Raw genomic sequence first — 26050 nt, forward strand, 5'->3', positions numbered from 1 at the left:
TGTAAAAGATCCCATTGTAATTCCTCATATAGAAAAATAGCTATTAAGTTAGTGAAATTGAATTAAGATTGCTACAAATACTAAAGAAAGATTAAAACATAAAACCTCTTTCTGTTCAGACAAAAAGGTAGAGAAAATGTAGTTGCCTCTAGACATTACTTTTTTAAAAAAAAAAAAATTATCTGGGTGAACTACTAGTCAGGATGAAATTTTACAATTGGATATTGATGCAATGTGAATACCAGCCATCAGTGTAAAATCCTATCCCCACGTACTCTACTAATCAAGTCCCCATGTTAGATACAGGGGTGCCTCTCCACTGCTGACTGGCTTGGTTGCCTCTTTTGCTTTCTTCCTCTTTATTAATTTTACCTTTTTGAGCTCTCTCAAAGTGAGCCCGAGCTGTTGTGACAAAGGATGGTTACAATGAGCTAGAAGGGGTATACTTAAAAATCCCATTTGAATGGGTTTGAAATAGTCTTCATCATCTTTATTTGGTCCTCTTAAATATTGTGACTTTATTGAAAGAAAATCCAGTTGTGTTAATCTTGCATAATGTATTAAATTTTTGAAATATATTCTAGGTTACAGTGAAATTTTTTTCCTCAACCTTCCTACTTGGTATGCTGGGAGTGTACTAATTAAATGCAGGTTATTTTCTGTGTATAATTGTCATACTGTTGGTACATAACTGAGAGCCACTCCACACCTGAGGTTTTTTTGAAAGAAATAAAGTACAATTGCGTCCCGGATTCTGGCAGGGGAATTTGTTGTTTTCTTTGGGAACTTGCACTTTCAAAATAATTTCAGCAAACACCCCAGGCAAGAAATGGGCAGTGGCAGAGAATATTATAGCGGGAGGGACAGAGATGCAGATAACTTGACAAATCCACTTGTCTGTTTTGGCAATCTGTGTTCACTAGACGACTCATTTACATGCCTGGGCACATTAAAATGTACATTTGTTTGTCTGTGGGACAGCTAACTGGATACACTCCGATGCACTGGCAAATACTGCAATGCAGTATTTTTTCAATGTCATTGGGGTTTTGGGGGAGAAGTGGGCGCAAACAGTCTTTTTGAAAGTGAGGCATTGTTAAAAAGCGTGGTACCTCTGTAAAGGATAGGCCAGATTTTGTAAAATTTGCTAGTCTCTGATGGAAAGTCACCCCTCCCCCATTGCACTCCTATCCTTGTCTTGCTCTTTCTTTTTCTTACCGAGTAGGGTGGAGGAAGCGATGGGTATGCATGTACTTTTGTGTGTGTTCGTGCATGTGTGTCTTCCCTTCTCATTTGAATGGACATTAAGGAAAATGCTGGTATTTGTAGAAGGGAAAGGGCATTTGCGTAATGTAGTGCTTTCCAATTGTTTGTTTAAATGTCCAGTTGCCAGCAGCGTAGGACTTCCAAGTAACTTTAAAAGCAAGGCACATTTTGATTTTCTAAAGAATTTTGTGAAGAGGAGGCTAACATTTGAATTCAACAAGTACAATAGATCTAATACTCATAAAAAATTGTTTAATGGAGACCTGTGCCTTGACTTAGCCTTTGTGTTTGAGTACATTTAACCATTTGAGATAGTGTGAAGATGTTGGAGAAATGGATATTCAAAGGCTTGCTTTGCTTGCTTGCTTTTTTCCCCCTCAAATGATCAATCTTTACTTTCTAAAATAGTGGAATATTTTAGGTGCAGGGGGCTTTTGTAGGTCACTAGCCTTACAGCAAGAAGAAGAAAGGAAGGAGAAGAGGTCTCAATGTGTCAGAGGCAGTAATTGTCTAAAATTAGCCATCTAGAAAAGGCAGGAAAGGCTTGGAGGAGAGAGGAGGCACTAATATGTGAAATAGCACTGTGCTAGTCAGGGAGATAATGAGTGATAAATTTGAACTGGTGCAGTGGTGTGATGGCCATTAATTTCTCAGAACCTTGACTTTGCAGGTTTGTTACTCTGTTGTTCACACCTTTAATTATAACCAGTTTTGGATGATAGCTTGGGGCACTGAAGATGAGATCTTTGGTTTGTTGTTTACTTATTTAAGTATTCAGACAGTTTGCAATAGCATTGGAACATCAGTGTTAGAAATTAAATACTTTCAGATGAGATTATACTAAGAATGCAATTAATTTTTGCAACTACCTAACATTGTCTTATTTGTAACATTTAGATTCCTTGCATAAATTCATTAAGAATTAGCTTAATAGAACCAGTGTTAGGTTGATCTTTATTTTCTGTCACTATAGTCTGTTTTCTCTAACTGTTTTGGAACTGTTTTGCATTATTGCTTCTTTGGGGCCCCAAAAAGTAGGGAGGAAGCTGAGAGTCTGTCTTACCTATTGCTCTGCCCTTGACTGTGTCTTATGTGAGGACTTTCACCTCAAGGAAGAAGAAAATCTGTCAAAGTCAGGAAATGCTGCAAACCAGTTAGGAATTGTTAATTAAATGGAAAGAAAAGATAGAATATTAACAAAATTAATTTTTCTAAAAAAAAAAGATAGCTAAACCTTTGTGCATCCTCTCTGGAAATGGTTTAGTTGTACAGTAAAATACAAGCCTGTCTGACAATATTTAGAGTCATAATGTATGTAAAATTCTCTAGTACACCTTTGTTGCTAAGGCACACGCAATTGCGTCAGCGATGCTGTTGTGATGGGAAATTATGTCCTTGAATTCTGGAAAAATCAACAAACTTAGTTGCGTTTATTTTATTGTTTTAATATTGAACTTTATTGCTATAAAAGCTCGTTATACATTATGGTTGGTATTTTTCCCAGTCTGGAGCCGTGCGCCGGTATTTTTCAGAATCAGGGTGGTAGTGTATTTGCCTTTTGAGCATTCAGAACTCTTGGAGGTAAAGGCGATATGATGATGTATGTTTGTTTCAGAACAGACACAAATGACTATGGGAAGTGGTTCTGTCATTCGCAGTGCTTCAAGAAGGTTCCACGCGTAATGCGTCTGTCCACGTAAGTGATTTTCAGCGTTGGCAGAGGGCAGCAATGCCACTGGAGCCTTTCTGGTAGCGTAAGTCCTTCAGATCCAGCCACTCTGCTGCATACCCGGGTGCATTCACCGAGCTGTAGGAGGGAAACTAAACAGCTTCCTCTGTTTTTTGCTTCCTGAGGGACGTCTGGTGAGAGCGTCCCATCTGACGCTCCATGTAGAGACCAAACGATTTCTGCTGGAGCAGGTAACTGCACTGCGCTTGGGCCCCATGTGTCGGCCTGTATCTGCACGCGCGCTTGTTTGGAGTAGCTGATTGTTTTTTTCTGAGCGCTGCAAAGTATTTACTCCCAGGTTGAGTGCTGTTGAAAAGCTTTTGTAGGGGCACGAAGGAAGAAGGAAGCTTGTCCTTTTTTATTTTTCTTCCCCTTATGAATCTGTCATTATTGCGTACTGGGGAACTAGGAAAGATGGCAATACAGTTGTATAATTTAAGGTAGATCTGACTCCTCTTGTAACGTTATATTTAGTTGCCCAGCAAGGACATGGAATTTCAGGAACCAGCACAGTACCTCTGTCTCTCCTGCTGCAGGTCAGGACAGTTGCCAGAAGTCTACGTTTCGCTATGTTATTAAAAGCAAAACTGTTATTTGTGACTTTGAGAATTATTATTTCTAGGTTAAACTTCCTCGGGAGATATCTCATTGGGTATTTTTTGCTAAACATGGAGATTAATTTAAACACTTGGATGTCTGTGGTGTGCTTAAGGTGTGTGGAAGTCAACTGTTTATAATAGTGCTGGTTTGAGAGGGTCATAGTAAACCACATGGGCAAAAACCTTTTTACTGAGTTGAATGCAAATCTGGGGAGGAGGCCATGCCTTTTCTCACTGCTTCTAAGCTGACATGTAGGCTTGCATAGCCATCAGCAGTTTGATGTTAGATAATATAAAATTCATGGCTCGATGGCATGAAATAACCTGTGTTTGAGTCACTACACTGTAGTGAAGTGTTGATGCATTCTGCATTTGGCATCAGAGATATTTGGGGGTATTTGTTTTCTTTACTTGATTGGAGGGTTTATAAATGTGGCTGTTAATTGCTGTACTTGTGTTCATCTTCTACTGGTCATCCTTGATCTTTGAATGGTGGTCAGTGACTTTTTACTTTGTGCAGAAGAACTTGTGGGTAAAGGCTCATCCTATTACTTCTGTAGAGCAGAAGGCACAATCACGACACCATAGAAGTAATAGTGCATGTAAATAAATGCTCCTTAAATGAAAATAGTTCTAATACTGTTCTGTGTATATCTTTGTTCCAAATGAAGTTACTGGCAGTAGATGAGTAGTGGGAAGTTGATTTTTAGCAGAAAGCGTGAATGTCGGAAATTCTTTCTAATATGCGTGTGCCAGCTATACTATGGCAATGTTGCTGTCGATTCCCTTCCTGTGAAAGCAGCTGTTCAGGGAATTAATCTCTTTGCTTGATGCAGAGGGTCCTGAAAAATTCAATGTGCAGCTACGGTGGTGGCTCTGGCCATTTTTAGTGTGACTGCTGATGGGAACTAACTCCATGATCTAGCACAGTAGCATATTGTTCTTTAGACTAACTGGGCCAGGACAAAATTATCATTCTGTATTTCGTGTGCTCTGAGAGAGATTCCGGAGCGCACTTCAGAATTTGACATTGTGTTTGATAATTTATAGAGCACAGTTTATATTTAACTGTAGACACACTAATCCAGGAAAAAGATTAGTGTATTTTTAGAATCCTTTTTTTATTGTCTGTGCTTGTCATTACCCAACTACTGAAAGAAGTGTTCACAAATGTAGATGCTTACTGGGGTAGAAATTGTTGAGTTTAATTTCTATCATTAGTCTTTGCTATATGCAAAAATGAATGTTATTTGTGTGTGATGTTCTTTGTGATTATCAAGAAGCTTTGCAGCCATATGTAACTATTGCGGCGGCTGTAGAAGCCATGTTCTCCTCTAGCATTTCTGCACCAGGCTGGATCAGGACACCTAGGCTTAATGCCTCGGTGATCAGGGATGCTTAGGTGATACATTAGTTCTAATAATGACAGAAATGTCACTTCAGTCACTGAGTTCTCCTTTTTTGAGGTGAAACACATGGGTGGAGTGGATCCACCTGGAAATTTAAAGAGTCTGCCTATGACTGCTGGGTAGTGTAAGGGAAAGGTAGCCAACAGACGGTAACTTGGTTATTTTGACTTTCTCAAGTAAGCTGTTCTTACGTGTTTAGACTGTTAGGGCTTTTCTGTCTAGTAATCTCTAATTATGTTGCCATTTTTCTGTTGCCTATTGACATCTAAGTAAAATGAAACATATGGATTGTGAGTCAGGACAGCTAGGACAGCCTGGGTCCCACCCTGTCCACAAGCACCTGGATCTGAGCAGGGGCAGGGATCAGCAGGGCTCCTGTTGGGTGCATTAGCAGAGTGTGTTTTAACCAGCAGTATGTTGTACATGAGGTCTGCTTGGGTTTTTTTGAGAGGAGTTTTGAAAGATTTTTAATTTTTTGGTGTTCAGGGTATGTTTGTTTATTTGAATAAAAATTTGGTGAATTTGAATATTTCATTTAGAAATTTTAGGGGGCATCTTAGTTATTGGAATAAGGGTGTTTGATTTGGCCTGTGGAATGCTTTCGTTCCTTAGTACAGAGATTAATGAAAGTTTGTCCAGGATAAACCATTAGGATCTGTTAGCCTGACCTGTGACAGATACGTGTGTATGTATTTGATATTTTGTCCTTTATTGATGAATAACATGTTATTAAGCAATGGTAATGGGTCTTTGAGCTTAACATAGATGCTTTTATGCATGAGATAGTTTGAAGTATTACTGAGATATTTATCCCATACAGTATGTTAAAACTTACTGTCATTTAAGCCATTGTGTAGACATTTCTTTTTGTGAGACCATCAGAGTAAACAGCTGCCTCTGTGTACTAGAAGGTCATTTCTGATCATTTTTCCACCAGAAATTTCTCAAGTCTTCAATTTTTGTTATCTGTTCATGACCTTTAAGATGGTGTAATGTTTGGAGTAATTCACTGTGACTTTTTCTACTATAGGTATGTTACAGAAGGAGGAATGCCTATATTTCATGAAAATATTATTTCCATAAGCAGTATTAGTGCAGTACAGGGCTCTAGACTTACAGGTGAAATGTAGGAAAGATGTAAATTTCTTCTTTATTACTGATCCAGTACAATTTGAAGAGAAATATGCTGTTACTTTGCAGTAAGCTAACACTTCTAGTGATGGAGAAACTATGAGGTTCAGCTACGTCCTGTTTTGGGGTCTGGCTTAGATCTGCAAGCAGCGGTATCCATAGAGATGTTGTTGCCAGCAGTTGAGATGTACACATGTTTATTAGTGTTTCCTAATTGCATTTGCCAGTGTGTCCTCATTAAGGTCCTGTTGAGGACAGAGCCTTAAAGCATCTTGGTTGTGGTGTGTGTTTTGCTAAGCCATCCATTCCTGCCTAATATAAGCCTGCCTTTGCATGAAAAATGCATGGGCAACATTTTCAGAACAACTTAATGGCTTAGGAGCTGAAATCCTATTGCAGTGAACATTAATGAATCTTGAATTGCTTAAGGGGTTCTGAAAATTGTAGCTTTTGTTTCTAGAACTTCAGTAGAAATAACAGTGGTGGGGGTTGGATGTTCCTGGGCTTCACGGAGGGCCTTGCTCTGTCTTGCTCTGCCTTCTGGTAAGTAGATTTTTAATTTTTTTTAGGTTTCAGTATGGCTTGTAATACAGCTTTCACTGTCTAAACTCTCAGGTTTCAAATGATTCTAGTTTATTTTCTTAAAGGGAAAAACATAAAGTGGAATTGTGGCAGGTGTACAGCAGCTGAAGACTTGCAGCTGTCTGCTTCTTACATGAACATGTATGTACCCATAGGAATCTGTGTGTCAGCACATAGTGCAACGTACATATTCCCAAGTCAGTAATGTAATTCAGTTACAGCTTAGTAATATATCACTCAGTAGTACAGCCAGTAAACTAAAGAAGTAGGTAGTGATTAAGAAACAAAACTGAGCTACAAAAATTCAGAAAGTAACAAAAAATATAAAAATACTTTCTCAATTTCCTTTGCATCCATTTCAGTGTATTTTTCAGCTGTGTGACCTTTAGACTGAGGATCTGTTGATCTCTACCATGATCTTGGATTACTGTTGTTATTATCGTAGTATCCAGGCTTTTGAGAAATCTTATCCAGTCTTTCAGGGGTTGGCTCATATACTTAATGTTTTCGGTGGTGTTTCTTTTTTATCACCCCGCTAGCGCAGATTTTAAATATGGTTTTTGTTAGTCGCAGTTTCTTTTTCAAGAGGGACAAGGCTGTTGCTGGAGACCTCTTTCCTTTGTGGTATCTGCCTAGTAAAATGCAATCCGTGGAGAAAGAGGATGTTTTAATCAAATCTTGGCTTGGAGTTTTAGTTGAAGAAAGATCTCATCTTATTGTTGAGATTGTTTCGTTTTTTCAGATTCCTTTAGTGTTCATATGCATCTTGAAAGAACCAGTAGTAGATCCAGTTGAAAAGGAGAGAATAAGGAGCAATCCTGAATGGTGAAAGAAATAAAGCCCTTGTAAAATTTTAGGTACGGAGTTGCCTGGTACAAATTTGGCAGAAGTAGAGGGGTGATTCATGAGGAAATAGATGTTCCTTCAGAAGGCAGAGCCTGACTGCATTGCCTTTATTCTGGTTTGAAAACATTACAGACCTTTAGTGCAGGCGGACAGTGACCCCTGGGGTCACAGGTGGCCAGGAGCCGTTGAGGGCTGTCTTTTGGTGCAGAAGTAGGACAGGTCCCTGCCACCAGCCTTTAAGAGTCCATGGTCTGTGGGATGCAAGGGGTACTAAGGGGTTTTAGCCTGAGCTAATTGTGTAACCCATCTAATAGAATTGGGATGCATCCATTTCTCTCTTGGGGTGTTTTTGTCAATGGCATTCTCCAGAGCTGTGTCCCAGAGTGGTGTTTGAATGCTGTGAAATCAAGGCTGTGTTCTCACATATCTTCATATGTAAATTACATTTAATGGCAGAAATTATTACAAGCAAGTTCTGGTGAAACTAGTCGAAGTAAAGAAAGGGATAGCTGGCTGGCTTTCTAAAGTTGTTTTGTCGTAGTGAAAAGGATGACCCTGATACAGGGATAGTAGGAAACTTCTGTCACTGTCACCTATTATACTAGCTTTTCCCTGCTTACTGTTTCCTTAGTGTTGTGGAGCACGTTTACCATAGACTTCTGTAAGATGTTTGGAGAACGCTGAAGAATAGAAGCAAAAACCTCAGAGGTTTCAAACATGCATAGTTCTCTGTAGTCTTTGCAAGAGGTGAAGAGGCTGTAAACAGCCATTGAAAATGAAGCCCAGTAGAAGTTCATAAAGAACCTCAAATATTGTGAGTTGAGATAATACATACGATAGAGCTCTAACTGTATTCTGCTTCTGGAAGAATGTTTTTGTCCTTACAAATGTGCAGTGCAGCACTTCTGTCGTGCTTCCCAGAAATTGCTGATCATGGAGTGCTTGTCCATGCATCTGCTCCCCAGTCTTCGGTGTTTCCTCTGGGCTTTGGGGAGTGCTGAGCTGTATGTATGCTAATTGTAGTTCTCCTCCTCCAATTTCTTATCCCCAGAGTATCTGCAGGAAGAGTAAGAGATCATATAAAGAGTGGTACGATGCCTTTGTTCCTGTCTGATGTGTGGTTATTGGGCATGTAGTTCTGAGAGTGGTTTCCTCTGCTGATGCCTTAGTAGTTATTGACGTTGAAATGGTTGTGACTTATTTTGGTGTCTTCTTTTTTTCTCCGCTCATTCCATTTTGTCCTTGAAATCAAATGCAAAACTGTAGAGGCCATACTTCATGGGAACAGAAGACATACTTATCTGAAACTCTCTCTCTCAAAAAAAAAAAAAATGATGCAATGTGGTGCATCATTATGCTGTTTTGCTTTTGGAGAAGGTGTTAGGAGTGGTGACCTTATCACTGGGCCAGGTTTGAGGATGTGGTGGTGTGTTATGGAGCTGTCACAGCTTACTGTGTAACTTCAGTAGTTTGCCTAGATACTTCCCTGTGGTTTGTTTTTCCCTTCTGCAAAACTTGGAGTAAAAATGACAGGTTTTGGCTTTTTGTTTTTTGTCTCTGTGTTGTTACAGCAGCAGTCTCTGCCCTTACTGCCCGTTTGTACAGCATCTAGCACAACTTGGTGCTGGTATTAGTTATATCCTTCAGGCACTGCTGTGATAACAAATAATATTGCCAATAAACTTTGCATTCATTTCACTGCAGATTGGGGACAGAATGTTTTGTTTTAGCATATTCACGAAAACCCTGTAATGGACTAGATCAGGATAAATTTAGCTGTTAAAGAAAATTATTTTCTCTTTTATTTGAACTGAAGTTTACCACTTAAAATGAATGCATTTATTGTCTTTTCGATTTGGATAATTTGTGTGCTCTTTGCAATTATTATGGCACACATAAATGTGAACTTGCTGAGAACGTTTGAACACCATTTCAACCCGAGTGCAAGTGCACTCTGAAACCAAGATTTAGTATGAAGACTGTATCCTGCCACAAGAGCCAGAGACTGCCAGTTTCCTGAGCTCAGACTTTGATCTGTGTCTATATTTAAAATACTAAATATGACTTTTACTCAAAGGAAGGTAAAGATGGAGTGTGTAAGAGTGCTTATGAGTGGGGAGTATGTCAAAATGTGGAGGGTTAGATAATGATTTGTTTCTGGGATATTGGATTTGCCTCCAGGCAGATTTACTCAAAAGCTTCGTTTTCCTCCTTTATTTCATGTTCATGATGTATTTATTAGGTAAATAATAGCAAAGTCTAGTTGTGCAGTACATAATCTTTAGTAAAAACATAATTGACAGTGAAATTTGACAGTCGTGTTACAGAGAAGAAAATCTGTACTGGAGCTGCACACAGAGCATCCTTTGCCTCTCCGAAGGTCACTTTAGAAAGAAGCCCACGTAACCTGTATGTGAGGTTCAGGTGTACCTACTTCTTGCTCTGGCTAAAGTTGTGGGTTTGAACCAATGAATATTTAAAAATCACTATTTCTTTTTTTTTTTTTGATGCTTATATGGGGAGAAGACATGATCTGTCCTGACAATTTCATGATCCGGTCCCTCATTCTGCAAAAATGTAGGGGTGTGCTTAATCCCCCTGGAGTGAGTAGCAGTGGCTGCATCTGAAAGTGGGATTGGGGCATGTGGCTGCTGGTCTGGGGCTGAGGGACCTGGTCTTGAGTGTATTTGTATATTCCGCTCCATACTTAGGGACTGATCTTCTGGCTTTGGCATTGCTGTTCACATGCAGGTCAGCAGATGGGGAGGACTGTGGATGGATCAATCAGGCAGCTCCTGTAAATTGGGTTTTTCTCACCTGCAGGGAAGTTGTGGGACAGAGTTGTACTGTGCTGACTTCCATTCAAAAGAGCAGATATGCTGGGAATTAAAGCCTGTTTCTTATTATAGAAGGAAAACCTTCGTGAATTTACGTTTATTTTCTTTGAGAGGTTTTGTTTGTTTCTCCTTTTGTCATTCTTGTTCAGGAGATGGCTGTGGGACCTCTGCCATGGCACCATTTGTTTTCACTTGTAAAAGGAAACAACTTGCGATGCTAATTAAAGAGCTTTTTAGATAAAGTAAGAGCTTTGCATTATTTATCTAAATTCTTTTTTATCGGAGAATGTTCTGAGTTTGTTCATTAATGAACACTTAGAAATAATATAAAATCAGACCTCATGAATTCTTCATGAGGTATAATTTACCATGATCATTTTTCTTGGCATTTAGGTGCTGTGAACAGTTCATTACTCATAGATAACTTTTTTGATTTCTGAATCCTGGAAATTGCTATGTCTGTGTGAATTCTCCAGTTTTTTTAGAATTTCTTTTCAGCTTTTGATTTTAGGAAAAGGCTGCTTGAGGTATGTTTAAAAACACTTCTCTTTAGTGCCTATAAATAACGCTTATTCTTAAGATTCTTAATTGTTACTGTTTTTTTCATACATACCAAATTAATTTCTGTTTATCGGGGAATATGGGCAGTGGAGTATAAATTCAAGTAATAAGAATGGGTGCTAATTACTTGCTGAATACAGCCTCCTTTCAGTTTACATATGTGACAGTCAGTTCAATGTGCAGACCTTCTTTCAGACTGAGAATAAATTTTGTAAATATAGAACATGTATATTTACATTTATCAAGCCATTGGCTATTGCTTATGCATGCAATAGGGAGATAAGACTCCTAGTCTGTGGGTAGTTTTCTAAATGAGTCATTAACTGTGCTTTGTAATGGTAGATGGATGTCACATATTTATTGTAATAACTGAAGATTAATGTCAGTTACTGTAGCTTGTCTAAGCATTGTAATAGCTGTGTTATACATATAGGTATTTTCTGGATTATTTTTGGAGCTAATATTTCAACAGGAATAAATTGACATTAATTGAATTAATTGTAAAAAAAAAACCACAAAAAAAAAAACACCAAAACCCACCAAACTAAACCATGAAGATATGACAGAAGTATTTCTGAACCATTATTTGTAATGAAGGAGTTGCTATGATGGATATCTGTCACTGATACTTTGTAGGAGGGGTTATACCAAGCCTTTTCATAAGCAGTGCTTTGCAAAACGCTGGCAAAGCTTATGCTGTCTTTGCAAGCAGCAAAGCATTTCTTTGTGAAATCTGTCAAACTAAAATACCTCATACTTTGCTGATACATTAACATACTGAGAAAAGTAGTACACCAAGAATTCATTTTTAAAAGTAGCAGTCTGATGAAATACATCCAGAATTTGAAATATGGGTTGCCTTTAACTTACAAAATTGCAGTTTCTGAATTCTGTTATGGATATTTTTTTAATATTATAAAGATAGAATATTCAAATTATTGGTGGCTAAATTATCAATCTCTGTCAACAGTAACTGCAGCTTATTCTTCTTCAAAGATACTGTTACTGTTGCAGTATTGGGAGTCTGGCAAGTTGTTGCCAAAAAAAATCACCCCAAAACAAAATGCTTCTTTATACCAGTAGCATGTGAATGTCATCACACGTGGTGTTTGCACTGTAATATTTCAAGGCCAGTAGTAGCTGCCTAAATTGGGTCAGAGAAGGTCTACAAAAGCATAGAGATGTTGCTAATTTTAAGTGCATGTATAGAGGTATAATACTAATCTTCAAGGTATAAGAGTATATTTTGTTTGGTTTTTTTAATTAATGTTGAGGTTAAGTAACTGCTAGATTTTCCACATCTATTTTGCTTGTATCCAAATAAGCCCTTGATGAGTTAGACTTACACCCTTCTTTAACGTTTTTGTGGAGTTGAATTACAGCCTAGTACTTTCTTGTGTGTAAAAAAAAAAAAAAAAAACCAACAAAAAAAACCCAACCAAAAAAAAAAAAAAAACCAAACCAAAAAACCACCACAACAAAAAACACTATTACCAGTTAACTGTGTGCCCAGAAAACTAGAGTATCTGTTTCAAAAATGTTCATATTGTGATACAGGTGTTGAATTTTAAAAATCTAAATCTTAGTGTTGCAGATAGAAAAAAACCAGCAAATGGCATGTTGAAATCTATTCTTTGAATAAATAATGTTACTCTTACGTAATGTGCTGACTGATGTGGGATCAACAACTTATTATTAAAGAGTCATCAACAATAAATGTCCCAATGCATGCACACTGAATTCTTAACAGTGGATTTGAGCTTCAGACCTGTAGGGCAGAGGACAGAATGTTTGGAAAGGAGAGCTAGGACTTACCTTTTTGTTACCATTAATAATCAAAGTTTTCACTAATGATGTCAACAAGTATGTACACCTAAAGTATTAGTCCTCTGTGCCTGTAAGACCTTTGAATGCAGGCTCTGGTATATAACTGCTTTTGCACAGAAATCACTCTGTAAATGCAGACTTAAAATTATGCAGTAAAAAAAATCACATCTGAAATACTCTATCAGAAGTGGTTTTAATAATACTTAAATTCTTAAGATAGCATTTCTTTCTATTTGTTACCTCTTTTTAATATAGCAAATTGATTTTCAATAACCTAGAACTTCGCAATAATTTGGCAAATAAGTGCCTTGATTTTCCTTTCTAATATTGAAAAATCAGGAAAACCTAATTGGAGTTGAGTGAGAGTAAGTAGGAAGGAAACCTGGCACCTGGTGTAACATTAGTTTATGCCAAGATATTTTGAAGTATTATATGAGGAAATCTACTTGTTCAAGAACAGATTTTTAGAGCAGCTTACTCTTATTAATGTTCTGAATGTGTTAAATATCTGAGTTGAATTTTGTTTATGTGCTTTGTGTGGAAGGTAAGCATGCTGAAAATGTAACTAAAAAGAGTTTGCAAAATGTGTGAGTAGGACAGCCAGTTTTGAATTTTGTTTTCTTTCAGATTTTAAAAGATCCAGGGTTATTGTTTATTGTGAGGAACTATAGATAGCTTTTGGCTGTTGCTAATAATAGGTGATGTACCTTCATTAGTGTGTTGTGCTGAAGTCCTGCTTCTGCTGTAACTGAAACCAGTGGTGTGGTATTCTTGGCTTTAGAAGGGCAGGATCAGTCCCAAAAATTGCAGTTAACCTTATGGGATTTTTGTGTTGGAAAGGATGTGATCAGATGATTTAAATGCAGATAGAAAGCTGCAGTTAACCATATCAGCTGCTTCATTCATCTTCTGACAGTAAGACATAGTGAGAACTTGAATTTCTTCTCCCCACCCCACCCTCCCATTTTGATCAAGTTGATGCAGATACATGGTATATGAGCACACTCTGCTCAGCTGAAGCACATTAGCCTCAGGGTGCAAAACCCCAACCCTGCAGCAGACTGTTAGCAAAGCTAACTGTTGGTATTGGTGTCTGCTGTGGGGCCGTAGAGGTGCGGAGATCAAAGGATGATCTTCTAGCTGGAATCCCAAGCTAAACAGATTTAGCATCATCAGAAGCATTTAGTGGTATGTGTGAGTAAATACATCTATGAATCCAGATTGAAAAAAGGGGCTGTGGCTGATTGCGGGTAAAAGGGAAAGTCTTGAAGGTAGAGTACATGGGGCTGGTGCCACTTGGCAGAAATGCCAACAGTGCTTGGTGCCACGTGGCTGGTAAAATTGGCAGGGGGATTCTGGTTTGGATGTGTCTGTTTCTTTCAAGAGAAACTCTTGTGGAGTTTACTTTCAAAATGATTCTGCTCTGTGTTTTAAGACGTTTCTGTTAAGCACAATGTGGCAAGGCTTCTTTTTCTTTAAAATTTGTTAAACCAAGTAGCTGTTCCTGGACTGGATAATAAAAAATAATGCTAATTCAAAACTTATTTCCATTGATAAAAAATAAGGTTATTTCCTAAATGAGGCATTAAACTCACACTGAAGCACTTGAATCTTAAAAAAAAAAAAAAATATTGGCCGGAATGTAACCTGTTTAGAGTCCGAGCTACCCTCATACAGTTAATTTTAGAATACACACCTCTTTTTTGTGTCCCCCCCATCCTTCTGAATTACAGGCCTAATTTGTCACAACGTGTACCTCCCTGGATTTAAAAAAGAAACCATTTAAGTCTTGAGTAATTACAGTAATTACAGTATTGGATGAGCACAAGGTTTAGAGTGTGTGGTGTCTTAGTTCTCCCTACGTTTGTCCTGTCCCTGGGCAGTGGAGTCTCTTGCCCAGGGCAGCAGTTTGCATCATTGACTTGAGTCTTCAACGGAGGGAGGCTGAGCCCATCTGAGGGGTGCTCTTTGATAAGAGATACCAGTGAGGCAGCACATTGCGAACTTCACAGTAGACAGCAAAAGCCACCATTTGCAGTGCTTTATTTTATCCAGATATGAGACTAAGATGATGTCGTTCCCTCATCAGCACTGGTGACAGTGAATACAGGCTGGAAGCCATAGTAGAGGCAAATACTTCTATAGAAAAAGCTTGTAGTATCCAGGTTTTTCTGCTTGCTTTGTCTGCCTGTGCAGTTTTCAGATGAAAACTTGCATTCTTCAGTCCTCAGCCTGCAGATAAACATGCAGGCAGCTTTACTCACGTGACCGGTGGCACTGGCGACAATGGGGCTACTGTCCAGCACGCACTTTGCTAAGCTGGATTCTTATTTGTCATTTTTTGGAAAGGTCTGTTTGTCTCTCCTCTGTGAAAAAATTGGAGTTTCACATTTCAAGGTAGATGTGCTTGTTAAAATTCCAGCCTGCACCTGTGCCTGATAAGACTTTCTCTGATTAAACCATTTTGATTCCAGTAAATATCTGAACACCTTTGTACCTCTGAAGATTGCAAATCCAGGGCTTTGTTATTTAAAGAGGTATCAGTTCGTTAGTGAAAAATGTAGCTGGAGAATATAGGTCATCACTGGAACCAGTAAATGGTATGTCTTGGGACACTGAGTTTATTAATTGAAGGCAATCTGAATGGCAACACGTTGCAGATTGACTGTGCCTGGTTAATGTTGTTGTCATTGCACTCTGTGATACAGTTATTAAATAGGTAAAATATTTTACCTTTTCATATAGAGCCATACACTTACTTCATCTGATTTAATGGAACTATAATTTTAATTATGATTATTACCTTAAATTATAATTAAATTTATGTGGTTTAAATTTACATTTGTGAAAATGGCTGCATGATGAAAGCAGAAATTGGCTTCGCATTAGCAAAAAAGGAGGTTTTTTTAACTGCATCTTAGTATATGCTCACAGCCAAAGACTAGCATGACCTACTTTGCAACAATAACAGAGGAATCAAGCTGGGTTTTTTTGTTGAAGTATCTAAATTGGCCATGAATGCTACCTACTCATTCGTTTGTAAGTGTCTTTAAAAATAGCTATTGTATCTATGAAACTTAAGGCTTTTTTTTCCCTTTCTCCTCTTATTTTGATGTAGATAATTAGCACCATGGAGCCTCAGGTGTCGAATGGCCCTACTTCCAATACAACCAATGGACCCTCCAGCAACAGTAGAAACTGCCCTTCCCCCATGCAGACAGGGGCTGCTACAGATGACAGCAAAACCAACCTCATAGTCAACTATTTACCCCAGAATATGACCCAGGAGGAGTTCAGGAGTCTCTTTGGGAGCATTGGTGAAATCGAATCCTGCAAGCTCGTGAGAGACAAAATTACAGGTAAGCACTTCATATTGTTGAATTCACATGTATCAGGGTCAGTTTACATTTGGGGTCAGCAAAACCTCAGTGCTTATTGCAAGTGCTTAGCACAGGGAATGCTGCAAATACTTCTTCAGATGGTAAACCTCTAGTTTTCAATGATGCACACTGGATCTAGAACAACTATAGGAGAAGCCAGTCATTTTCCAGTCTCTGTACAGATCTGAGGGGAAGTTACAAACATTGCCAGTCTGCGTGCATGTAGCACTTCTTGCAGCAGAGCTCGGACGATGGCATTGCTTTCCTGGTAATTCTGGTTTTTTATTTAACATTGACTCAAGTTGTCGGAGGGTAGTCTTAAGTGCCTTGAGCCAACTGACAGTTCTAATTCCGACTATTTCTTTTGAACCTTACCATACCTTCATCAGATTTTTGCCTGTTAACAGCACTGTAAAGTCAAGATGGTTCTGCATGCCCATCACAGCTTCTTTACTATGGTGTTCTGGAACAGCAGTGGTCTGTAGTTGGGAGCCACTGCTCTGGATTTCATTCAGACACTTGTGGCTATTGGTTTATGAACTCTGATCGCTGAAAACATTTTAATTTGTTGTGATCCTGTTCCACATGAAGCGACTCCCATTGGTAGGTGCCTTCAGAATAAGAAAACTCTCCTATTACAGACATTACGTCAAAGAGGGGAGAGAGATGCCTGCACTATGGCTAGAGGAGGCACAGACCGGTGCAGATCCACCTAGCCTACTCTATATCCTTGCTGCTGCAGCCAGGAGTTCACTGATGCACAAGATGATGGGATGAACAGTCAGCTTTTATAGCTTGCTTTATAGGTTAGTTTTATAGGTTGTGTGTCTACTCGCACTGTAGGTGGGGAACAGCTGAAATTTCACTGCTATTTAGTGCATCACCAGTGCTGTTATGTTTAGCACAGACAGCAGCAGCCTTGAAGGAAAGGGTTCCAGAAAAGGAGCTGTCTCCTCCTAGATGTGCTCCTGGCAACTTGGGTGTGCCTCTGTGGAAAGACATACCATGTAAAGAGGAGGAATTAAAATGCGAATCTTCATACCTACTTCCATAACAGCCTGGCAGCCATTGTATTGGCAGCATTAGGATGATCTGCTTAGTGCTTTTAAACCTGTAATGCTTCTTTTTTTTTTTTATTTACTTCCTGACATACAGCAATGTTCTGGTTGAACTCAAGACTCGTAACAAACAGCAGTAGCTGCAGGGCAGCTTGGGTCCTCAGAAGTGTAGTCCGGCAGAGCTTTCTTTAGCATGTTGACCATGATGTATCTATTTCAATATATATTCTGATTGAGCCACAGCCTCAGGGTTATTAAAAGAAGCAATATTGAAAAATGGAATTGGCTTTTATTTATTCTTTACTTTTTTCTACTTAAAGAAAAACAAATTGCTTATAACCTTCCACTCTAAAAATTTCCAGGCAAATAACTGAAGTCCTCTGCTTTTATAAGCATGGCTGGCCCAGTATCCCAATGTGTATGCTATGACATAGCACCCTTGGTATCTGCCACCAGACCAGTTTAATTCTGAACTGTTTTTCTTCTAGTCTGAAAATAATCTGAGAAATTAAATTGGAGGTTACTGCAGCTTTTTCAGACAGAAGTGAGTACCTAACCTTCACCAGCAGGAGTCTAGTGTGCCTAGCCTGAATTTTTTTATCATGGCAGGTCCTGTGTTTCATGAGCTTTTTTTGCTTCCTGTATCCCTTAAATTCATGGTGATTTCCTTGCAATATAACTTCAAAACTTAGATACTCAGTGTTGTTTTCATAGAAAATTGGCTGTCTTTGGATAGAAAGCCATTACTTCATCAGCTAGGAACAGTATTCTTTTTGTGTTGTTCCATCTCCAGGCTTTTGTCTCTGTATTTGAGGAGGTGAGAAATTTGCTATATGTTCTTCTGACATGTTCTTGGGTAGCTTTTTGCTTATGCTTTTTCTTTCCATACACAGTGCATAAATCATTATGATCAGTAAAATACTTTAAAGGAACCATTCTTTAAAAAAACTTACACAGATGCTTTGAGGTTTGTCACCCCTAAGTGACTGAGGAGTCTACATGTTGTTTTGAAGTGATACAAGTACAAGAGAATCAAATTCATGAAAAAATAATTGTCCTCCCAAGTCTCTGTGTCATTTTTGAAAAGAGAATTTAATCTGCCAAGGTTTTCAGGCCTGTTATCAAGGCATTGTGCAACATTGCTAAATTTTAGGATGTGTGTTCATTCTTCACATTGAATTCACTTAGTAAATCAAATGTAGTCCTCTGCCAGCAGCAGTCCATGCTTTTAAAGGTTCTTAGAACACAGAGTAAAAAAAAAAAAAAAAGAAATGCAGTGAGGTCATACCCAGCTCATCTTTATGAATCGTGTGAGTGTGTTCTTCATTAGGCTTTCTGGGTTTTCATATTTTTTTGAGGAGGGCTGTAAGTATGCCAGTAGGCTGTTACAGTAATGACTGGCTTTTCAGGGGTTCTCTGCTTTTTTCCGTATTAAAAATCAACGTAGATTTTTGATACTGAAAGCTATATTGCAGAAGAAACAGTAAATTCTTAAGCTGTTTCAGACCTTCACCAGTTCAGCAAGAATATTTTAGGTTTTGTCTGCTTCTGGATTTTTTTATTGTATCTGTTCAAAAGTTTGTGTTCTTAATAAATCTCAGTTAAGCATGCACTGTTACAGTATGCCTCTAAAGAAATGTTGGAGCTCTTTCCATTAAAAATGTGGGTTGTCTTCATAGATGGTAACTTTCTCTCCTTGCTAAGGTAAAATATCGAGTAAATCAAGGAAAGCCAGAAGCAGAAGTTAGCTGCAGAGAGAGGTTGCTTCAAGAAAAATAGGAAAGGTCAAAACCAAAAACATTGTTAAATAGTTACCCTGGCAAAACCATATTAGAAAATCCCAAATGTATTTCTGAGGCTAGGTAGGATTGAATTTTGGTTCATGTAAAAGATTTGATTTCCACTGTCCTGTTAAGGAATTGCACAGATTTTTGTGAAATAATGTTTAGACTCCCAAAATACTTTTTCCAGGGAGTTCAAAGATAAACAAAATCTGTTAAACATACAGGATCTGTTTGAGAGAATGTGATCTGAACTCTTTTATTAATTTTAAAATGGATTAAACAATATGTCAGGAATAATCATCTGCTCCTAGTCTTTTTGCAGTCTTTGAACAGTAGTAGGGTTTTTTAGGAAAATTGATTCATGACGTTACCCTTCGCTTTGGAAAGACACATGTTTAAACAAGCATATTCCTTTACTAAAAAAAAATGCTAATTTAGTAGTACACCGTACTGAGTTGAATAGGAATGACAGCTTCTAAGACAGCCTTTAATTTGGTATTCAAAACCAAAATTGTAAACTTCAGTTTTGTTTGGTAGCTTCTCAGAACAGGCAGGATATACAGTAGCATTTTTAAAAGATGCTAATGACTTGAAAGAGGAGATGGAAGTCAGGCATACATTTTAATTATGGGGGAGGGGTTGCAATAGAAAAAATGGTTTTTTTCACTGTAGAGATTTTAAGGGAATAAGACAAGGAAAAACAGACAGAAGATAGTTGCCTTCATTTGGTAGGGGTGTTTAATAAAAGCAGAACTTGTGGTTGTAAAGTGTGCTTATTAAATTCTTCATTTACACTACCTAATTAATTCTAGCATTTTAAATTAACAGTGAAACTGGTCCCTGCTGTACCATTTCATAGCTACAGCATATTTCGTCCAACAACTCAGTTGTTCAGGTTTAATCAGCTGCTCTCAAAAAATGAGAAGGAACTTGAGTTAAAAAAACTAATTGGCATATACATTTTAGAGTGGTGTTAGATGATGGGAGGTGACTTCATGGAAGACGACTACAGCTTCAGATGGATATGAGGCTTGATGCTTACAAGCAACACTAAGCTATGTAGTGTTGCAGATGCTCTTTACTTCTTTTTTCCTTATCCAAAGAAAGCCAGTGATAAATATCTTCCTGACTTGGGGAAGGAGAGGGCTTGAATTCATCAGAAAATTGAGAGAAGACGTGCTGAGCTTGTTTCGTCCCATGTTTGAAAACAAAAGGTCCAGTCAGGGTGGTGTCTGTCAGACACTGTAACTGCTGCTGGCCAAGTGAGTTGTACTTGTTGACATAGTTTGTGTGTGGGAGAAGGGGATGTTTGTTACTAAATTTTTAATTGATTTGGTGGCCTTAGCTGAGCTCTTAGGAGAACTGTATTTTTGCTTCTCTTTAATCTATACAGGAATTTACGTCTCCAGATCCTGAAATGATTGGTATCGAAAATCTTTGGATCTTAGTCTTTCATACCTTAAAATGATCCAGGCACAGTGTAAAGCAGAATATTTATTGATACAGAATTTCTGTGCATCACTTAACTTATGACAGAGTTTGCATATTCCTGCTGTGGTACAATTTTATGTTCTTTGCATGCATAATCAGGAACTTCATTGCTCCTTTGCCCAAAATGCAACCCTGTTTTTTAAATTGTTCCTTTTGAATTTGCAATTCCTTCAAGATTATGCACAAGGATTTGCATCTTTCATTTTAATTTCAGGTATTTATAATAGGACTGATGCAGACTTAGTTTAAAACTGCAGTTCAAAAATAATCATGGCATTGTAAGTGTAATATACATACTGATGATCCCAGTGAAAATTCAGGACAGGCAAGCTGTTGACTCAAAGCAGTAGCATCTGTGTGTTGTCACATGTTAGGAGAGAAAGAAATATTGACTGTTTTACCTAGAGTCCTCTTTAGAAGTTATGGATTGTCCATTCCTCACTCTTTGGAAGGTCAGCCATATGATTCAAGAATTAAAAGCTAACAAAATGGCAGAGTCAGAAATAATGAAGCATTATAAGAGAGTACAGGAAAATATCTTCCGTGTGAGCAGTGTTCAATGCTTATTTCTCCATAGAAACCAGTAAATTCTGAACCTGGGGAAGATGCTCTGACTTGTGTTCTGAGCAAGCTACCATGAACCCCTTCTGCTGCAGAAGTATGTCCACACTATCTTAAGTTGGTATCATCTGCCCTCTTCATATCTCCCTGTATAACGAGCACATACCAGAAAGGTGCTGTTGTAAAAAGCAAAGACCCAGATTTTATTTAACTAAGCGTGTTCAGTGAATGATGGCGCTGAAATGGTGTTTCTGTCTGGAATGTGCTGTTCAGAGATTGGATGCTTGGAGTTCCCTGAAATTTGGGGCCTGATTAAGACGCCTTAATTCCAGCATCTGGAATTGCTAACTGCTTTGAAAGCAGTGGATGGAGAAGGTCTGTATCCTCAGGAGCAGAAGCTATTAATTGCATGCTGTGGCAGTGACCCTAGGAGGCAGGAGGCAAGGAGCCCGGTTATGACCATGTTCCCCAATAGTACATCTCTCCAGGAGAGAAACTGTTGAATCTGATGGCAAGTGTGCCGTAGCAGTAAAACACTACCTGAGCTTTTCTTAGTAAACAGACATCTTCTAGTATCGGCCTGTTTGCTTTACATATTTTAACAGGAGGTTTTGATGCCTGATAGAGTAAATGAGCGAGAGATCACTGTGCCCATCTTGGGATCGAAAGGGGACTCTGAAAGCTCATCATAATGGAAAGACACAAAGCGAAAACAGGATTGATACTTAAATTTAACTATAGGAAAGAGGCCTTTTAATAATACAGTTCATGACAATAGATAACCGTTGCACGGTTATGTCTGCATTTGAAAGACTCGGACTGTTAGTTGCAGAGATATTAGTGAAGTTGTGCTGCTTCGTCGTGGGGGGGAATATTTATTTTTATTCAAGGGGCATAGTTCACAGCTATTTATATTTAGAAGCTGCAGGTAGAACATGCAGTCACTGAAAATTTCACATACAAAGGCTGCCAGTGTTGTGTGTATGTTTTCTCTAGGAATTTTATAAAAGGGGTTACCAGAAGTGTTTCCTGTTGGAAGGAAAAAAAAATGACGCATATGTAGATAAATACAGCTTACTCTGAAACCTGATCCTAAATGACTGAATATTTAATCTGATCATAAACTGCATTTACTTTTGATGTCCAGTTCACTGATTGTGCTTTGAAAGTGCCTTCCATTTTGAGATATTACTGCAGTTTTCCCCATTTAAAATACATTAAACAGATAGGATTATAGAATGTAGGGATTACGTTAGATAAGACTTAAACTCTTTAGAAGGTATGTAAACACTCATGCCTCATGGCATAAGCCCACCTAATAACAGGGTTTAGGAGAAAAACACCTTGCAGAGGTAGTTTATTCCCTTGTTGACTTGGAAGGGTTTTTTAGTAATTCTCTGTAAAGCAGTAGTAACCAGTCACTGATCTCTGATCATTTATTTGGTACAGATCTTGTTGACTAGACTGAGTGTTAGCAGCAGTTGCTTTGCTCCGGTAGTAGATGAGAATTAACACAATCCTTCAGAATAGGAAAAAAACTACCAAACTTGCATATTGTGGTGTTCACCACTTACAAAGTGAATATAATTCTGGCATTTGGTTCACTTGCATTTAAAGGCTATCTTTAGTAGTGCCCCTCAAATTGGCTGTATAGGCAATCTTTGTAAGAAGCAGTGAAGTTTTCTGCATTTGACTTCCTTGAAAGCAAAAGACTTAGTATTTACTGAAATAGGAAAAATATTTATGCACCAGAGTACTCTACTAGAGCTCTTTTGTCTGAAAAATAGTACCAAATTAAGTGAATTACCTTGTTGTTTTTTTTTTTCAGGGAGTGACTTGTAGATTGGCCTCACTGTGTTTTAGTACATACAGGAGGTTCGTATGGGAGTTACTTCTTTGTGTTAAGTGCGTGGTCAAACTGCAGTAAAGAGTGGTCACATAGAGTAGTGTAACTGCAGCTGAAAGTCAAGTGTCCAGAAAAGCAGAAGTCTAAAACGTGGTTTAGAGCTGAAAAATGAAAAATCTTTTTGTGAATCAGATGGAATATAGAGACAGAGCAAGCTTCAATTTTTGGTTACAATCTCTCTGGTACCTCCAATTGTATGCGGAGAACAAAATATTAGAAGGCATGAAAAAGCAGACACATTTCAGAGTCTTTGAAACCTAAAATTAGAATTATTTTTAAAAAGACTAAATATATGTCTCCGAATGTCGTTAAAGACCTTTGATAAGTTGATGTTAACTTGTAGCCCAGTTATTTTATTTTTGTAGCTTCTTACTTCCTGAAGTGTATTCTGCTCTTTAGCAGAGAGAAACCTAATTTCAGTGTTGCAGATCCTATTCTAAGGGCTGCAGATTCAAGACAATCCCCAAATATTGATTATCTAAATTAACATTTGCATTAAGTATCTGAACTAAATTCATTAGCACTGCGGGGGAGGGAACACAGAAATAGTATTGAGTGTCTTAGTGGTGGTTTTCTAAAATATGCTTGGTATGGTTTGATGTCTATTCTGAATGCTGAGGAAAACCAGTCAAATTTGCATCCGTCACTTTCTTTTATCACCTCTTTGCAGTCATCTGGTGCATACTCTGTGCTGGCGATCAAAAGAATTTTGATTTGATTATTGGAAAAAGGCAATTTAAATCAGTATTGGGACAAATAGGCAGAAAGCAAGTAGGCATGACCCTTGTGCTATGAAAGAGCTTTGTAATTAACTTCAGCAGTTTCTATCCTGAGCTTGTTCTGAAGTGTATTAAATGCCTTTAATGGATATTTAGTTTATTCTTCGCAGTTTTAACTGCTTGGTTTGAGTCAGTAACATCACCTTCCCATGAAGTCTGGTGAGAAGGGGTTAGCAGTATGGTTTTCCTCAACAGCGCTAGTACACCTACACCTCCAAAATTGTGACTTTGAGATCTAAGGTTATTTATGGGGCTTTTCAATGTGTCTGCTGACCTTCTAGTCTGAGACTTTTGTCTGCCAGGTGAAACAGCTCTGTTGGTAGAACCCTCTTATTTGATGACCCTGAATCTCCAGTATTCTGTCCTTTTCCCCTTGTTCTGCCCTTCCCCCTAGAAGCACAGACCCTGTGCTTCAGCACTCTCACAGCTGCTTCTGTCCCTAACCCATTTTCTTTTCTTTCCTTCTAGCCCAAGGAGGACAAGGAGAAGGGGGAGGAAAGGAATGAGAGAGTTCCAAGAAAGCTATGGGAGATTGGCAGCAGTGTCCACTGATGATGCACTATCTTCCAGCTGAGACAGGGTCTTTTGGGGCGTCAGTAGACAGCACACCAAGAGATACCTGTCAGGGCTCCAAGGCCGACTTCCCCAGCATTCATCCATTCCCTGCTACTCAAGACCTTCCACCCTTCAGCCATACCAACAAGCAGTGTGGCTGTGCTGCATCTCTCATCTCTGCCTATCTCCCCAGTGCTCTTGCTAGAATTCTTGTCCAAGAACAAAAGTGATGTATGTAAAACCAGTTTATGTGGTTTTGAAACAGGTGTACCTCCGGCTCTGCCTTTTCACAAGACTGCTTTTTACCAGTGCTGCATTAGGAGTTTCTTCTTGGCTTTAAGATGGTGTTTAGTAAACTTGTGACCAGGATTATTTGACCTGCCTGCAGTAGCTGTTTCTCAGACTCAGTGAGCCAGGAGGTTCTTGCCCCTTCTCTGTTGCAGAGCTGATCCATAATCAGTTGACTTCCTAGCATGCAGGTGCTTTTCTCTACAGCCAGAAGAGCCCTGAAAGATCATCTTCACCTTGACTTCTAGAAATGGTCAACCTGAGACCTTCAGCTCAGTACTGGGATCTGCTGCCCATGGGAGTGTATATCCTTAGCGCTCTTATCTTTTTTCTCTGTTTTCTGCTAGCTTGGTTTATGTGCAGTCCCTATACTGATGAAACAAAGTACCTCTTCAGACTCCATCAAACTTGGACCCCATCCTTCAGATCTTCTTTGCTTTTGGGGTTATTTTAACTGTGACTTGAGCAAAGACCCATTTACATGATCAAGCCAACCTGTTTTCTTCTGTCAAGTAAGATACCATCTGTAGGAGGGAAAAGTTCCTTTTGGGATGTCTACTGCATGGAGGTCTTGCCTGGCCTTAAATCATTTCCTTCTCCTTTGCTTCCAGAGATGTTCAGAGGTTCAGTCCCAATCCCTTGAAACTTACGGTATCATCTTAATTTGATTTATGGCTAAGAGGTGTTAATTTCTAGTTATGTTATGTCGTTGTGCACAAGAATATATGGAGAGGGGAATTTTCTATTTTTTGTACCTGCACATATTTAACACTGCTCATCTATCTTTTTTTCCTCCTGCTTAAAGGATAGTTTCTCTTTGGACAAACTGTTGTACAAAAGTAGTCCAACAACCTTTGTATGCAGCGCATTGGCAATTGCGTGCTCATAGTCAGCACTGATAACCTTCTCACTATCTTGTTGGCTATTGGAAGTTGCCCTGATGCTCAGCCTTTGGATTTCAGCAGCATCCACCTTCATGTCCTCCGCTTCATTCCTGGAGTGGTCATTTATAGGGTATTGCAGTCTCTGACCTTAAACTATTCATGGTACAGCCTGAGTCTTGTTCAGGCCGTTCTACTTCTCTGCATGCCTGTATAGACAGGTTTTGCACGAATGTCCTGTTTCCAATTTCTATGATGCCACAATCTTGTGGACCCTCTCATCCCTGTGAGATTTTGATTCTAAAAAGAGAAGGAGAAGAAAGCATCATGTCACTGAAGTCCCAAGTCCATTTCTTTGACTCTGCTCACTGGCTCTGTTTTGACTGGCTCACAGCTGGGGTTTGTTGGATGTAGGTGCCCTTCTCCATTCTACTTGATCAGGATCAGTCACTGACTTTGCAGGTGTTCCTCCTTGTCCCTGCTAGGAATTTCAGCACGAGTTGCTGACTTGCAGGTGCTGCTGGAGACAGGATATTGGGCAAGGCAGACTTCTGCTCTGACCCAGTACTGCTGCTCTTCT

At 38.8% G+C, this 26050-nt stretch overlaps 1 protein-coding gene across 4 annotated transcripts in view; it reads left to right on the forward strand.

The window, feature by feature from the left end:
• ELAVL4 (ELAV like RNA binding protein 4) overlaps nt 1–26050 on the forward strand; it is a 63461-nt gene that overhangs the window by 6115 nt on the left and 31296 nt on the right. For 2 of the 4 annotated variants that reach the window (XM_086462024.1, XM_086462025.1), the window contains exon 2: nt 15906–16146. In XM_086462024.1, coding sequence (XP_086318150.1) covers nt 15906–16146 — 241 coding nt within the window. Of the gene's footprint in view, nt 1–15899; nt 16147–26050 lie in introns of those variants that run through there. The other 2 variants (XM_086462026.1, XM_086462027.1) reach the window with 2 other exon arrangements.

The sequence above is a fragment of the Leptosomus discolor genome, chromosome 3, assembly GCF_034619465.1.
Source record: "Leptosomus discolor isolate bLepDis1 chromosome 3, bLepDis1.hap2, whole genome shotgun sequence".
Taxonomy (NCBI): domain Eukaryota; kingdom Metazoa; phylum Chordata; class Aves; order Leptosomiformes; family Leptosomidae; genus Leptosomus; species Leptosomus discolor.